The sequence below is a fragment of the Drosophila mojavensis genome, unplaced genomic scaffold (genome assembly GCF_018153725.1).
Source record: "Drosophila mojavensis isolate 15081-1352.22 unplaced genomic scaffold, ASM1815372v1 contig_74, whole genome shotgun sequence".
In the NCBI taxonomy this organism is placed as follows: Eukaryota; Metazoa; Arthropoda; class Insecta; order Diptera; family Drosophilidae; genus Drosophila; species Drosophila mojavensis.
The window spans coordinates 15445854-15460493 of NW_025318899.1; the positions used below are offsets into that span (position 1 = coordinate 15445854).

General features: G+C 39.5%; 5 protein-coding genes and 1 long non-coding RNA gene across 9 annotated transcripts; 2 read left to right on the forward strand and 4 right to left on the reverse strand.

Moving 5' to 3' along the window:
* Positions 1–143: 143 nt before the first annotated feature.
* On the forward strand, positions 144–2112 carry LOC6582647 (short transmembrane mitochondrial protein 1). 2 transcript variants are annotated; one of them, XM_015162543.3, is made up of 4 exons: positions 144–566; positions 1432–1485; positions 1546–1622; positions 1950–2112. In XM_015162543.3, the coding sequence occupies exons 1-4, from the start codon at positions 552–554 to the stop codon at positions 2011–2013; spliced, it is 210 nt and encodes a 69-aa protein (XP_015018029.1). In that variant the 5' UTR covers positions 144–551; the 3' UTR covers positions 2014–2112. The 2 variants fall into 2 exon arrangements, with proteins under 2 accessions (XP_015018029.1, XP_002008341.2); XM_002008305.4 differs by lacking the exon at positions 144–566 and adding an exon at positions 1142–1368.
* Positions 658–958, reverse strand: LOC122757441. The gene is made up of 2 exons (XR_006357472.1): positions 837–958; positions 658–730 (listed from the first exon to the last, which is right to left on the reverse strand). It is a non-coding gene; the product is annotated as an uncharacterized LOC122757441 (long non-coding RNA).
* Positions 1431–2853, reverse strand: LOC6582648 (ER membrane protein complex subunit 4). Its single transcript, XM_002008306.4, has 3 exons — positions 2687–2853; positions 2496–2625; positions 1431–2431 (listed from the first exon to the last, which is right to left on the reverse strand). The coding sequence occupies exons 1-3, from the start codon at positions 2740–2742 to the stop codon at positions 2117–2119; spliced, it is 501 nt and encodes a 166-aa protein (XP_002008342.1). The 5' UTR covers positions 2743–2853; the 3' UTR covers positions 1431–2116.
* Positions 2854–3414: 561 nt separating this feature from the next.
* LOC6582649 (ADP-ribosylation factor 1) lies at positions 3415–6747 on the reverse strand. Its single transcript, XM_002008307.4, has 5 exons — positions 6663–6747; positions 4765–5145; positions 4591–4700; positions 4245–4370; positions 3415–3941 (listed from the first exon to the last, which is right to left on the reverse strand). Exons 2-5 carry the CDS (start codon positions 4910–4912, stop codon positions 3777–3779), a joined length of 549 nt encoding a protein of 182 aa, XP_002008343.1. The 5' UTR covers positions 4913–5145; positions 6663–6747; the 3' UTR covers positions 3415–3776.
* LOC6582651 (tRNA (cytosine(72)-C(5))-methyltransferase NSUN6) lies at positions 5590–9111 on the forward strand. Of its 3 annotated transcripts, none has more exons than XM_032731952.2 (2): positions 5590–5819; positions 7769–9111. In XM_032731952.2, exons 1-2 carry the CDS (start codon positions 5787–5789, stop codon positions 9029–9031), a joined length of 1296 nt encoding a protein of 431 aa, XP_032587843.2. In that variant the 5' UTR covers positions 5590–5786; the 3' UTR covers positions 9032–9111. The 3 variants fall into 3 exon arrangements, with proteins under 3 accessions (XP_032587843.2, XP_002008344.2, XP_015018031.2); XM_002008308.4 differs by lacking the exon at positions 5590–5819 and adding an exon at positions 6862–7566; XM_015162545.3 differs by lacking the exon at positions 5590–5819 and adding an exon at positions 6862–7380.
* A 616-nt stretch (positions 9112–9727) lies between these two features.
* Positions 9728–14320, reverse strand: LOC6582652 (alpha-protein kinase 1). Its single transcript, XM_002008309.4, has 6 exons — positions 14178–14320; positions 13430–13510; positions 12920–13360; positions 11862–12856; positions 10501–11767; positions 9728–10435 (listed from the first exon to the last, which is right to left on the reverse strand). The coding sequence occupies exons 2-6, from the start codon at positions 13485–13487 to the stop codon at positions 10338–10340; spliced, it is 2859 nt and encodes a 952-aa protein (XP_002008345.1). The 5' UTR covers positions 13488–13510; positions 14178–14320; the 3' UTR covers positions 9728–10337.
* Between the last annotated feature and the right edge of the window lie 320 nt (positions 14321–14640).

The window sequence follows — 14640 nt, forward strand, 5'->3', positions numbered from 1 at the left end:
ATTAGCATATTTAGATTTCTGGTGTTAACACACATACATGTGCCGAAACACAAAGGTACATCACAAAAAAAACAAGTTTTTTATTTTTGGCTACTTTTTGCTTTTTTACTATTTAGTGTTTGGACGTTGCTCGTTCGTTACGTTGGCAAAAAGCTACTTTCTGCATTTTTAAACTGAAACAAATTTAATAAATAAAATTTGCTAGAAAAATACTCGCAAAAAATAAAAATTTTTTGCAAATTGCCAGACAACATTAAACAGTTAATAAACTTCTAAAGTACTGCAGTTATTATTTATGCCTGTGATTAGATAACAGAAAAGGAAAAAAAAAACAACACAACATCACACAGAGAGAACGTAGTGTGCCAGCTGTTTATAGGCTCGCTCTTTATTCTCATTTAGAGACACACACACACAATTACACAGGCACACCAGCGCGCTCTCCCGCGGTGGTCGTTCCGTACAGATTTGACAATTTCTTGAACTCGGTTGTTGTTTTAGTTCTCACTCTGGCGCGTGCGGGCGAAAAAGGTGATTTTAATTATTGGACAATGTTGAAGTTTTTGGTGAGTACTGCACGTAATAAAAGTGAAAGTGTGTGAAATTTTCGATTGCACGACTGCAACAAGTCGACAGTGTTCTTTTGTCATGTGTTTATAAGTTAATCGTACAAATCGTGCTGTTCTTTTTATGGCGATGATTTAATGCCGCTGCTGTGTTATTGTTGTCACTGTGTATCATGGGACAAAGACATAACAACAATTTAGCCAGTAATATGCAAAAAAGAAAAAACACCAACAAACGAAATATCGCTTATTTATAATAAGTTTAAATACCTCAACTCATCGAGCTTCGTGCTCCTGTTGTCATATTTAAAAATGGATCCATAAATCGCAGGCTCCGCTTTTATGCAGCTGAAGTGAATCCTTGCTCAAAATCACTAACCATATAAATGGTGTCAAAGTTTAATGCGCATATGAAATAAATTAGTATGGCAACTCCACAAAAATATTCCGAGCTATCGATATCTAAATGGATCTCAATATACGATGCCGCCTTTTGGCTAGATACAATTGTATCTTCTATTTGGCCATAATCTCATGTTTCAATATGATACGAAAATCATTCTTGAATATGTTTATTCCATCACAGTAGTCAGATTAAAATTCAAGTAACACATCAATTTTTTTTACAAATTTAATGTAATTATTTGGAAATTTCTTTAAAAATCGTAAAGCTAAGAAAATGAAATTGCTTGGATTAGGAAGGCAAATATTAGCGAAACGATGGCAATCTTCATGCCAATCATGTGACGAGATACCTCCGTGCCCGGCCAAGCGAAGCCGTAGTCGACTGATTTTCTGTTTGGTCTGCAGCTTTAAAAAGCTTTGAATAATTTATTAATAAAACTCATTTATATTTTTATTGCAGCTCACCTTTGGGGCCGGAGTTTACACAGGTATCTACGTATCGCAGAATTACGAAGTATGCTCTCTTAAAAGAAATGAAAATTTGAAGCTCTATTTAATCCACTTCCTTCCACAGGTGCCTCGCGTAGATGATCCCCCCAAGCTGGTTGAAAAAATGAACAAAAAAATCCGCGAACTCATCGAGGGCAAAAAGTAAAAACTCAACTACGGATACGTAGCCTTTTAAACCCAAGCAGTTTTATTAACAATCAAAATATAGCTTTGTTCCGCGAACGCAAATACAAATTTCCAATACAGCAGTGTATCTGACTTTCAAATGTCGAGCAAATAACAAAGACACATTTTGGATTTCTCAAAACAAAATGTGGGAGCAAAATAATACTCAAAAAACTGCAATTGAATGCCGGTTCCGAAATAACAAAATTAACCATTTAATTGTTAAATATAAGTTATGAATAAATTGACCGCAATTTTAAATACATACTCTATCAAATTCTGTTTTTTGTTTACTCTTCGCAGATCGCCAACCGAACAGATAGTGCATGATATCAAAAAGGAGGCCAAAAAGATTTTGGATGATTGAGACGGACGAGACGAAAGACAATATATATATTTAGTTACATTTTTGTTATGTGTTAAACAAATTTATCTATGACTCAAATAAAGGATACGTTTAAAGTTACAATCTAAATAAATGAAACACCTCCTCCATAATACTCTAAACGCGTTTGGGGCTGCACAAAGGCCAGCCAGTCGGAGGCGTGGGTGGGTAGCAGGCCCATGCTATGACATTTATACAGAGCGAGCGCTACGTTCGCCAGATTTCCCAGTATATAGATTATGCGCTGACCGGTGCCCTGTGCACCCTCGGCCATTTTGGAAGTCACTTGTGTGGTAAACATTGCCTTAATCGGACGTATCAACATCATGCCCACCATCATGATCGGGAAAATGGATATCGAGTTGCCGGACATATACATAATGAACAGGTTCATAGGTATCTACAGAGAGTAAATAAAATTCAAAGGTTACAACTGGCCGTCTCTAATCGTATTCATTTCATACCTGTTTCAGTGGTCCCAATGCCAAATCCCATGATTTCTTAATTACCAAACGTTGATCACGTACGACTTCAGTTTGATTGACTAGAGCCGTGGGATTATATCCAGGCGGCGAGGGCATATCTGCATTTTTGCTGCATCACAGGAGCAGGAAAATTAGCCTGACGTGTTATTTACAACAGTTTCTATATTTACCTAACATTGAAGTCCAGGGCCCACTTAGATTTCTTTGAGTTTTGCTTGGCCGACATTTTAACAATGTTTTTGTCAGGTTTTCTGTTAATTTAATTGAAAAATTACTTATAAATTGGCACCAGCAGCAAAGACTATGTGTTATCGTTACTGACAAAAGCAACCCTGCACGTGCCGGGACAGTGTTGAGTAAACTTTGTCGACGATTGATCAAAATTTGCTTTTAAATTATCGATAACATCAGTAGACATTAATGAATAAATTAAAATATTTATTTTCATGTGTATCAAAAATGGTTCAGCATGTTTTGTTTATTTTAAATTTTATTTAGAATTACCTTTATAAATAGTACTTGCCGTTTTTTATTTAAATATAGTTTATGTGTTTATTGTTTGTTACTTGATTTGCTGCCAAGCGACGGACACAAACAAAAGAAAATTAAATGTTTTTTTCTTGTATTTTTTTTTAAGAGCAATTACAATTACAGTTTTGTTTTTCTCATTATTACTTTTATATTTATAAAATTAAAAAGAAATATATATTGATGAGGGGTAGGGCAAAAATAACTTAAAAAAGATAATTTTATACCATATACTTTTCTTGTTGCTTTAGTTTGTGGTGGTTGGGTTCTCATTTTACTCGTTTTTGCATTTGAACATCCAATAATTATATATATATATAATTTTAAATTAAATCATAGCGTTTTTAATATGCTGATGCTGCTTTGAAAATTTTTGTGTTATGTTGTGTATGTGTGTGTGTGAGTGTGTGTGTAGTTTTGTTGTTGTTTGCGATTCTTAAACAAGTTTTAATTATGCGAGCATCGGCTTTGCGTGTTTAATCTTTTACTTTTTATGTTTTTGTTGGAAAATATGGAAATGCGCAGAACCCGAACATCGCTCTTCATCTTTGTCTTCTTGTTGTTTTTATAATTTTATTCCCACATGTAAGATGCCGTTGTCTCTAGTTGTTGTTGTGGCTATTCTTGTTGTTGTTGAAGATTTCAAAGTTTAGTGTATAATTATTTTTGTTGTTGTGGTTGTTGTTGTTTTTTGCGGTTGTTGTTGTTGCTGCTGCTATTATTGTAGTTTATTTAGCGATTAGCATTCTTGAGCTGGTTAGACAACCAGTCAAGTCCCTCATAGAGACCGTCGCCGCTGGTTGCACACGTCGCCTGTATATACCAATTGCGATTTCTGAGTGAATGCAAGCCTAACTTATCGGTAATTTCAGCCGCATTCATTGCATTTGGCAGATCCTAGACAGGAAGAGAGAAAAATAGAGAGAGAGAGAAGGTGGACATTTAGTATTGATTAAAGAAATGGAAAAAAATTTCTCTATTAATTAGTGGGAGTGCACTTTTAAGACCCTGGTTATCTCGCGCTACAGTTTTTCTTTCTTATCAACACCAATCAACATTTGTTTAACACGTGCTTTGGTCTAGTTTGCGCAATATGCTATTTCAAAAATGTTGACGTCATGGAAGTCGTTTAATTTTAACAAAAACTATGCTCGAAGAAACATCCGCTAATTAATTGTCTACTACTAACTAAATAATTACCTGTTTGTTGGCGAATATTAGTAAGACTGCATCTCTGAGCTCGTCCTCGGCCAGCATACGCATCAATTCCTCTCTCGCCTCGCCGATACGTTCTCGATCGTTGCTATCAACGACGAAGATAAGACCCTGTATAAAGTATATAAATAAAAGAAAAACCATAGAGCAATGTTAATCGGGTGCGAAGATAACGATTGGAAATAAGGTATGCAGTCTATAATAGGAGATATCAGTCCCGTCTTGAAACAAAAATTAACTTTGAATAATCATAAGTAATCATTACAAGTTGTTAACATCATCTAGATTGAATTAATTGCTGTTAAAGTTGATTAATGGGCAGTGAACGTACTTGTGTATTCTGGAAGTAATGCCTCCATAATGGACGAATTTTGTCTTGGCCGCCCACATCCCACACTGTAAAGCTAATATTCTTGTATTCTACAGTCTCCACATTGAAACCTGCAAGTGAACGAAATAGGGAACAGATTAGTATTTATTCAATTATCACAGATGTCTTACTTACCAATAGTAGGTATCGTTGTAACAATTTCGCCTAATTTGAGTTTGTACAGAATTGTGGTTTTACCAGCGGCATCCAAACCGACCATCAATATTCTCATTTCCTTTTTGCCGAAAAGGCCTTTGAATAGATTCGCAAATACATTTCCCATGATGATGCTGCTTGTTGCTTCGCTCCTTCTCCTTTCTGTCTTTCAATGTGGATGGGATGTTTATTATATAAATTAATTACACTACACAGCTGACTGTTGATTCTTCTTCTTCTTCGTTTAGTATTTTATAGAGTAACTTTTATAAACAAGTTCAAATCCGAGTTGCCAAAACTGCTGTCGAATGCAACTCCTTTGGTGGATGTGTGCGGTGCTATTGCAACTTGAAGAAGAAACTGCAATGAATTAAAGAGACCAAAAGATCGAGTGCAAAAGTTAGTTTCACTTAGCTTAATTCGATTAACTGACAAATAAATATATAATAAAATTACAACAAAGGGGAGCGCAATTAAACTGAATTGAATGTGAGTAGTGAAGTTTTAGTCAAATGTTGTTCAGGTTTCGCTGCTTAATTGCAAACTGTTTTAATAATTAAGCTTCGATTGTTAAGCTGACGTGTTTGAGGCGAGCAATGATGAGTAAACCGGAAAACGAAATGAAATTATGAAATCTACCATTAAAAAATGAAAATGCGATCAACAAATCTGCCTCAACCAAGCGAGCCACTTAGCCAGCGAGAAAGTGTAGAAATTGCCAAGGAAAAGCTTTTACCAAAAAAGTTCATTGACAACCGCAAGTTCAAGAAGTCGCATTCAGAAAATAGAAACAACAAAGAAAAGAGCCTGTCAAAAAGAAAAGACAACATTGATTTGACTGTTAGGTTCACAGCCGGCGCTCAGTCGACGCTGACGTCGCAGCAACTGATAAGGTATTGATTTTTTTTGTTCGTCTGTGTCGCATGCCCTTTTAAAGGAAAAACGTGTAGTGCGCGTAAATTATTAGATTTATCAGTGCAAATGCTTAGCGCTCCCGCTCGATGACTCGACCGCTGTCCAAGTCGAAATCTGTGGTGAGTCAGCAACAGTAGCGGATTTAACTATTGTTAGTGCGTATGTGTGTGTGTGTGCGTTTTTTTGAGTAAAGTACTGACACACATACATCAATTTACTCCAATTTGCAATTGAATTGAAATTTTAATTGATTTCGAATAGAAAACCACTACAATGTGGCAGCACATTGGCTACCTTTAAAAAAGGAATGCGCAAATAATAACTAATGAACACGGTACTTGAATAACTCGCATAAATACTGTCTAAATGTCGCGCCTTTGCAAAGAGAAAAATCAAAACTAAACCATTCAAACGCAATGTCGCAAAAAATATGTGTAAGAAAATTAAAACTACACGTAGCAACTTTTATATGCCGCCGCCAGCAGCACAGCAGCAGCAACACCCTGCAACGCACACACGGGCACAGTACATAAACACATATACGCACATGAGAGTTTAGGGTTGCCTAAAGACTTGTGTGCGTGTTACATTTTCGTTGTTTAAGAAGTTTGGCAAAACGAAAATCACATAGACTGCCATTGATGGAGTTGAAAGCTCATCAAACGTGTAGAATTGTTTATTTTCCATTGTTTGCGTAGCAAATTAATACACTGGGTAACCCACGCACACACTAGACAGCCCTATGCAATTTTTTAAGTGTATGTGTGTGTGCGTGTGAGTGGATGCCTTTGTGTGAGTACTAAGAAATGATGACGGCGACGTATGCTTTTTTTCATTTGCTGTCGTCGAACAGCGGTAGCCTTGTTTTATTAATTTTTAGTCGAAATACTTGATTGATTTGCACTTTGGACATTGCTTTATTATTACGTTTTCATTATTTGCACTTTGCACTCATTATTTACCGTTTTCTTTATAGTTTTTTTTGTAAATTTCCCTTTGACCAAATTTTCTGCCTCAAAACCGACAGCAAAGAAGAATGTACAAGTTGGCGATGACACAGAGTTGGTTGCGATACTGTTAATCGATTCCCACTGTATGGGACAATCGATTGTTCTCACTTTTAAAAGGAATTCAATAAAAAATGCATTATATAATAGAGCAATACTATCACAATGCAAAACAAATTGAAATAAATGTGCAGTAGTTTAAATAGTTGTAGGAAGCGGCTTAAATTTCTTTTATAGTGAACGATAATTTGAGTTTCGTGCATTCGATTGCAATACCACTCCCATCGCAAGTAGCTCACGTCAGATGCATGTGTGCGTGTGTTAAAATTTCTACACTAATACACCAACATCACCCACATTGCTGCGGCAGCACTCTTAATACAAAAAGATGAAAATGCTACCAGCTTTTTACTATAATGCGCCGTTTTATAACAGTAGCACCTAAGACTTGATTTACAAACAATACGCACCAAATAATTGAATCAAACGCACACCAATTTGAGCAGAAATTTTAGAAATTTCTGCTTGGAAATGTCTAAAAATCACAGAGCGAAATAAAACTTGACCGAGAATACACTTGCCTTTGAAAAAACTGCAAATTCACCAACGCTGAAAATGAACGCAATGCTGAGCGTGCCCGTATGCTAGAGCAGCAGCACTATAACATGCTATGGTGGGTTCTTATACGGCATTCATATGCTGCCACGTCTTGTCCACAAGCGAGGCCGGTGTGTTGAATTTAGAGATGATAACAAGCGTGACATGCTAGATATTCCAATCGATTTACAGAATGTTTTATCCAAAAACTCCATTTTATGGTAAAGGATTACTACTAGAAAATCAAATTCTTAAAGTAAACGTGAGTCAATATTACAACTGTGTTTCGAGATAGGGCAAACAGTTAAGCGACTCTACTGTCAATATGTTGTCTAAGCAGACGGGCAGAACGATATATCGATAATTCTGTTGTCTGCTAGGGCAACATTGCTCTAATTACTCAACACTGATGTTTAACTTGTGATTTTATTAAAGTTCGTGAATTTTCATCAATTTTTACGCAGTCCCACGAATTGAACAAACTATTACCATGGCTCTGCAAGACGCCCCGCACTACAACATATCGCATCAACACACTACGCACCAGTGTGGCGGACTACAAACTGAAATTGGAAACCAAATTAAGCGCGCTTTATGGTTCGTCAGCTCCTCTAGTTTATGGGTTGAAGGAAATACCTGAAATGCTGTGCATTTCACCTTTGGACACAACAACGGATAATAAATATGATGACTGCCGCAAGGAGCTTATTGTTGACACCAGTTGCGGCGCTGCGGTATTGCGTGGCGCACACATTTATGCTCCTGGCGTGTTGGCCATGGAATCTGGCACTCAGCTTCATGAACTTGTAAATGTGTTCGCCGATTTGCCAGGCAAATGTAAGCGGGGCACAGCAACGCGCTACGACTGCAATGAGAAGATCTTCATAGGTGTGGGTGAGGTGCTCATGCAACGCCATCAGCTGTACAACAACAAGGAACAACCAGCTTCGGGAATTGCTGTGCGCATGCAAACGAATGTAAGTGGAGTTCCCACATTGGGAGATCTAAGTGATGAAGATGCACTGCTCCAGAACTTGCCCTCAATGGTATGTGTAAGGGTGCTAGATCCTCAGCCGGGTGAACGCATTCTTGATATGTGCGCGGCACCAGGCAACAAAACAACACACATGGCCGAACTGATGTGCAACAGAGGCACCATAATTGCCCTGGATAACTCAGCGAGTCGTGTGCGCTCTATGACAGAGAAGCTTGCCAATTACACCTGCATTACGGCGCATCAATTTGATGCTACAAAAGCATGGGATGACAACAGTGATATAGATTCAATAGCTCCGCCATTTGCATCCGGTAGCTTTGATCGCATACTATTGGATGCACCCTGCAGTGGATTGGGAAATCGTCCGCAGCTCTGTTGCAACATTAAGCAACCCAAGGTGCTTCAATCCTATCCACATATACAGCGCAATATACTATCTCAGGCTGTGCCCTTGCTCCGTCCTGGTGGCATCCTTGTCTACAGCACCTGCACCGTCACCGAGGCTGAATGTGAGGAGATCGTGTCCTGGGCTTTGCGCAAATACACTGAACTGCAGCTAGTGGATGCGACACCGAAACTGGGTGCACCTGGTCTACCATTGCCAGGTCTGGAAGCTGCTCAGTGCGACCTTCTGCAGCGCTTTGGGCCAAGTCGTGAGAATCGTATGCAAAACTTGGATACTGTCGGCTTCTTTATAGCCAAATTTCAGAAGAAGCGAGAGATTAGTTAGAACTAAGCAACTTACTGTAATAACTATGATTGAAAGCTATAAAATAGAATAATATATAAAATTAATGTATCGGAACTGTATTTTATTTAGTTTTTTTCTATGCAAGATGAGTTGATCGCATTCATCCAGAGTCGAATTATTACTTTTTTTTTTTCATTTGACTTGAAATTGCTATTCCTAATTTGTTATTTTTAAGTTAACTAAACTACACAGAATTCGTTTTCCCAATTATCAATTCATCAATTTGTATCCAAAGTCCATTTGAAATCGCCTGAATTTCATATTTTATTATTTTAATTTAAATTGCAGTTAATATATATATTTGTTTATATTTTACAACTATGCATTTTGTTAAGTGTTTGTGGCATTTCTTCTGTTTTCTCTTTTTTTAATAACGAAATTAGCATATTGTTGTTTGCTTTAGTTCATTCGATTTTAAAAATTACTTAAATAATGTACAATACATATCAATAATTATAATATTACAATTACATGATCTATTTCTAAATTGTTTTTGCTGAGTGTGTGTATCTGTATGTCTGTGTATGTGTCAGTGTGTGCATGTCTGTGTGTGTTGCAAATTCTAAATGTTTTGCTGAGTTATCTAAATAGTATATTTAACTTCTTCTCTTTCTTCAAAATGCAACAGCTGCATTTAGTTGTTGCTTAGAATAAAGAATTGCATTATGATTTACTTTAAGTTATTTAAATTAGATAGTTTTTGTTTGCTTGTTTTTGTTTATAATTTCTTGCTTTAATTAATACAAGTACAAGTTGATTTGTATTTAAGTTCTCTAATGTATATTTGTTGCCGCTGTTCATGATTGAAGATTACGCTTGGAATCGACTTATCCATTAGATCAGAAAACTCTGCAATCTCCAAAATTTACATAGCTTCTTACTCATATATGTATATATAAAAAAGATCTCAACCCCATCATGTCAAAGTAATATTACTTTACTGAAGAAAATTTCAATTACTGCAAAGTTAGCTTTTTTTTGTTTGTTTGCATGGACCTTCTGAATAGATCGAATTGAATTATTTAAAAAAATAGAAGTTTTTAGAGCAAAAGGATGGGGAATGCGTATGCTCAATGTGCGATATGGTTGGCAAAATGGGAACAGCTACGGCTACGGCTACAGCTACAGGATGCCGATGCTTAAACTTTAAGCGTGTTTCCTTCTTTCTTGTGTGTGTGTGTGTGTGTTTGTGTATCCTTACAACAACGGCCCGTGCTTTATATTTATGTATCGTTATAATGCTTACGAGCTACATACATGCTATATATCTTTTCTTTTTAATTCTTTACGTCGGGATATTTAGCGTCTTGAACTGATCTTCTTGCATCTCAGTCATCATGAAGGTGCCATCCTGCAGCAACAAAACTACGCGACGGGTTCCACCTGTAATTTGAATAAATTTAAAGTTAAATGTATGAAATTATTTTAAATTAATGACAATCGCTTACCTGGGGAAGGTAAATCCGCTTGCACCACTTCGGCAGGTATTTGTGCCTCGGTGCCATCGCTGTCCGATGTTGTGATGTGAATCTGCGCCGTGTGCGGTGTGCTGCCCGCTGATGCTGCTTCCTGTTGCTGCTGCTGCAGCACGGCAGCCTGATGCTGGGCCAGTTCCTCCTCAGTCATGGTCACAAGTATATGCTCGCCATCAGCGGTGGCATCGCCTTGTTGGCCCACAGCGGCGACGGCTTCAGCCACAGCATTGTCCAGCGTTAACACATCCTGATCGTCGCCCTCGGCGGCTGCTACATAGGCGAACTGTTGCTCCCCATCGGGTCCCTGGGTCACGAGTATTGTCTGGCCCTCGGCATTCTTGCCGGCCACCTGATAGACGGTGCCATCTTCGCCACGCACCAGCAACGCGGAGCCATCCTCGTTGGTGAGCACCTGCTGATCACCACCGAGCAGCGCTTGAGCGGCAGCTTCTAGCTGTTCGCGCTGCTGTTCCTGTTGTTGCTCCTGTTCCATTTGAAGCTGCGTCTCCTCCTGGCCAATTAGCTTGCCAGTAATGGGGCACAGCTGTGCCTGATGCTGTTGCAGATCTTCCTGCTCCACCTCCATTTCGATTTGCATGGGTTGTGCTTTAGCGACTGCTGCATTTGTAGTGCGTTGTCTCAGTGGGTTCAACTGTTGGACCTTCTGGATCTGCACCTGCTGCTGTTGCTGTTGCAAGGCTTGCGCTTGCTGCTGACGCTGTTGGCGCACCTGCGCAACACGCTGGGCCTGTAGATCCTCTCGAGTCATCACCTTCCGCGTCACCTTGAGATCCCCAGACTTTGATAATTGCAATATCTTTTGCTCCGGCGTTACCGCCTTGGATCCAGCCACTTGTCGCTGCTGTGGCGTATTGGCGCGCGTGACCAGCATGCGTGCTCCAGCTCCAGTGGTAGCTCCGCCTCCAGCTCTGGCGGCCATTGGCGTCTGTCGCAGCGGATTAGGCGTGCTGCTGCTGCCCACAGGCCGACGTTGCATAGGAGGCACCTGGCCAGGAGTGCGCAACACATGCGTGCGCTGACCAACGGTAACCGGTGAATTGTTGCCAGATGATCGACCAACAGCCATGCGCTTGCCCACTGAGGATGTGGTTGTCTGGCTAGGTTTTGGAACTGGCGAAAGTGCGCTACTCTCCGATTCTACGCGAAAGATGCCGCTGTTGTTGTTAACCATTTCAGAGCGGGATAAATAACGCACTGGACACTCAAGCTTATTTCGTTTCTTAAAAAGGAAAGAGATAGAGATCAGATTAATATATTTATAGATAGAAATAAATATATGTATATTTTTATCGACCATCAGTACGAATACTTACTGCGTATATAGTATTGGGCATTTCGGGCTTTCGGAACAGGCCCGTGCTTGTGCTGTCCTCCGTGTAGATGACCTCACCCATTTTCTGCTCCTTATCGCCAAAAAGAGAGCTGGACGAGGAATTGCCATTGATGCGAGCAGGCGTGGTTGGCATTTTGGGCTTATTCAGCTGCACGGAGCTGCCGCCGTTTTTTAAACGCTTCACAGTGTGCGAAGGTATTAGATCCTCCTCAAGATCTTCTAGTTCCATCGAGTCATTGGAGGCATTTAGTCCAGCAGCATCCGAACTGGAATCTGTATGATTTAATTTCCGTTTAATACCTGTTGCCGTCGAGCCAGTTGTCGACCATTCCTGTTCCGTTGCAGACTCATCCTCATTAGCCGAGGAGGGCGACGTCGAGCCCTCGCCGGTACCACCTTCGTTAACCCATTGTTTGAATTGATCCATAGCTTTGGTCTTGGAAGTGCGTGATGGACGCGATGCGCCAGTGCTTGAATTGGGTGATATTGCAGAGGATTGTGGACTATGCGGGGCGGCGTCCGATTTGCCACTTGTCTGAGACTGCTGTTTGTCTTGCTGTGGTTTTTCCTGCTGCATACGCTTAAGAGCATCTAGGCTCTTTTCACGCTTAAGCTTCTGCCGCGCCAGCTGCTTTTCAAACATTTGCAGAAAGTGGGGTACTCGTTCCAAATTGGCCATCACCTCCCATGTATTTTCATTGTGCGACCGATCAACCCATTTAACCAGATATTCATGGGTTTTCCGGCGTGGATTAAAACGTTTCGCCACAATACTGTCCACAGCCTCCTCAGTTCGTTGCTCAGTTTTGGGATCGACTCGCGTGGCAATGCGATTGTTATTCTTGACAACGCCCGATAATGTTGATTGTGCTGCGGCTCCAGGTGGAGTGGGCGTACCTGGTTTCGACTTGGGTCGTTCATTTTCTGTATCCTTGAGTTGTGAAGCAACAGTTGGCAATTTACCACCAGGCGATTCTATAAGTGGACGAAGATTGTGTTATTTAGTATATATGTATAAGAAAAACTATTTACTCTTACTTCGTGTGGGCGAAACACTTGAAGTGTTGTTACTGTTCGCAGTGCTGTTGTTGTTATTATTGTTGTTGGGATTCACAACAGTTTTGGTGATGCGCACAGGCATATCCTGCAGTTGGCCATGCCCGATTTTGCCAAAGGACTGTATTGTCCGACCGGCAACAATCCAAGGTTCACGCACGCTCTCTTCTAGCTTTACCCAGTGCTGGTAAAGTGCCCAGGAATTGGAAATGTTACTTTCCTTGCGTGTGTGTAACTGTGTGGCCTTCCAAAGCGTGAATGCCCAAATTGTGGGCTTGGTGTCGAGAGATTCCTTCAAACTTGAATTTTCCTTCTCACAGGCATCATCCTCCTTGTGCGACTGAAACTCCTCAACAAAGTTAAAGGCGCGCAAGCAGCGTCCACAAACGAGCACATCCATGTTGGCTAATTCCTCTTGGGCAACTGTATAACGAAGGCTTTCTGTTAAAAATTTCTTTTTTTTTTTTTTTGCTTCGACTTTCAACCACTTGCCTCTTATTATATTTGCGTGTTTGCCTATTTCCGTCGGTGCGATCTCCTGTGCCAACATTATACAAAAAACCACCGTAGTAACTGTAAAATGTACAATTTGAATTTTTTTTCTTTCACAATTTAAAAACAAATAAAAACCGAAGGAAATACGCGCACAAACATACACACGCACATGAGAGCAAAAAAAAAATAAAAGTACAGTGCCGTGGTGTGTTTTGTGAAACGAAGTGGCAACATTCACAACTGGCAGCAAAGTGTGGTGAATTTTTAGCTGTATGTAATGGCTGCAGAAAATACAGAGCCTCAGCAGAAAGACGAGCACAAAGCGTAATGGCCAAAAAATGCAACGAACGCCCGCACAAAAGTAGACGCACAAAACAGCAAACCGGGCGCGAAAATGCAACATCAAAACATGAGCTCCTCTACACAATATTTAATTTATTCAAATTTATATACATAATAATATTCTTTTCTTGTTCTTATCTTTAACTAGCCGCCATTTTTGGGTTGAACGCCGCATATTGCATTTACATCTGCATTGAATGTATTAATTAAATATAGACACCCATTCACTCACGAAACTTAGCTCAAGGTTTTATACATGTTATACGGATCATTGATACAATACAGCCCCTTATCAAGCTATATTTTAGACAAAATATTCCATGTATGACCGCTTTTTTCCACATTTATGTATGCACTTTTCGTTTTCGTATTTTAGCTTTTTTTTTTTTCTTGTGAAACACACCTTCATATACAAAAGTATATTGAGCAAATGTAGAGAACAACCAGTTTGTATTTTAACAACTAATTTTAATTTAACTGTTTTTATTCTCCAACTCGCGCAACGCTGTTCACAATTGCACGCGCGCCAACTCTGAATGCCAAAAAAGTTTGTACAACTGAACGAAGTGGCCAGTTCTGTTTTCAGGGCATGGCTTGGATGACACTTGAGTGCGCTACCTTACATATATGAATTTTTAAACTTCAATAAAAACTGCACTACTAGTATGTATTAATTATTAAATTAAATTAATTACTTACAGTGTTATTTTTTCAACCTCGTAAGTTATGAAATACGCACAATTTAGCAGACTTTAATATTGGAAATGTGTCGTATATGCTCAATCGATTGTGTAGCGCCGTTTTCCGTTCGTCCGCGTTTTGTAGCACTTTGTTAGCCAATCACGTGGCGTGGTGTATTTCCGCTC

What these genes read in the sequence shown, in the direction of transcription:
- LOC6582647 (XM_002008305.4), top strand. Translation starts at nt 1,246, where the DNA reads ATGAAATTGCTTGGATTAGGAAGGCAAATATTAGCGAAACGATGGCAA. An exon ending in GTCGACTGATTTTCTGTTTG is followed by an intron (nt 1,369 to 1,431) that starts GTCTGCAGCTTT and finishes TTTTTATTGCAG; the next exon opens with CTCACCTTTGGGGCCGGAGT. An exon ending in GAACTCATCGAGGGCAAAAA is followed by an intron (nt 1,623 to 1,949) that starts GTAAAAACTCAA and finishes TACTCTTCGCAG; the next exon opens with ATCGCCAACCGAACAGATAG.
- LOC6582648 (XM_002008306.4), bottom strand. Translation starts at nt 2,742, where the DNA reads ATGTCGGCCAAGCAAAACTCAAAGAAATCTAAGTGGGCCCTGGACTTC. An exon ending in GCCCTGGACTTCAATGTTAG is followed by an intron (nt 2,626 to 2,686) that starts GTAAATATAGAA and finishes CCTGTGATGCAG; the next exon opens with CAAAAATGCAGATATGCCCT. An exon ending in CATTGGGACCACTGAAACAG is followed by an intron (nt 2,432 to 2,495) that starts GTATGAAATGAA and finishes TACTCTCTGTAG; the next exon opens with ATACCTATGAACCTGTTCAT.
- LOC6582649 (XM_002008307.4), bottom strand. Translation starts at nt 4,912, where the DNA reads ATGGGAAATGTATTTGCGAATCTATTCAAAGGCCTTTTCGGCAAAAAG. An exon ending in TACAACGATACCTACTATTG is followed by an intron (nt 4,701 to 4,764) that starts GTAAGTAAGACA and finishes GTTCACTTGCAG; the next exon opens with GTTTCAATGTGGAGACTGTA. An exon ending in TAATATTCGCCAACAAACAG is followed by an intron (nt 3,942 to 4,244) that starts GTAATTATTTAG and finishes CTTCCTGTCTAG; the next exon opens with GATCTGCCAAATGCAATGAA.
- LOC6582651 (XM_002008308.4), top strand. Translation starts at nt 7,498, where the DNA reads ATGTTTTATCCAAAAACTCCATTTTATGGTAAAGGATTACTACTAGAA. An exon ending in ATCAAATTCTTAAAGTAAAC is followed by an intron (nt 7,567 to 7,768) that starts GTGAGTCAATAT and finishes ATTTTTACGCAG; the next exon opens with TCCCACGAATTGAACAAACT.
- LOC6582652 (XM_002008309.4), bottom strand. Translation starts at nt 13,487, where the DNA reads ATGTTGGCACAGGAGATCGCACCGACGGAAATAGGCAAACACGCAAAT. An exon ending in ACACGCAAATATAATAAGAG is followed by an intron (nt 13,361 to 13,429) that starts GCAAGTGGTTGA and finishes TTCGTTATACAG; the next exon opens with TTGCCCAAGAGGAATTAGCC. An exon ending in AGCGGATTTACCTTCCCCAG is followed by an intron (nt 10,436 to 10,500) that starts GTAAGCGATTGT and finishes TTCAAATTACAG; the next exon opens with GTGGAACCCGTCGCGTAGTT.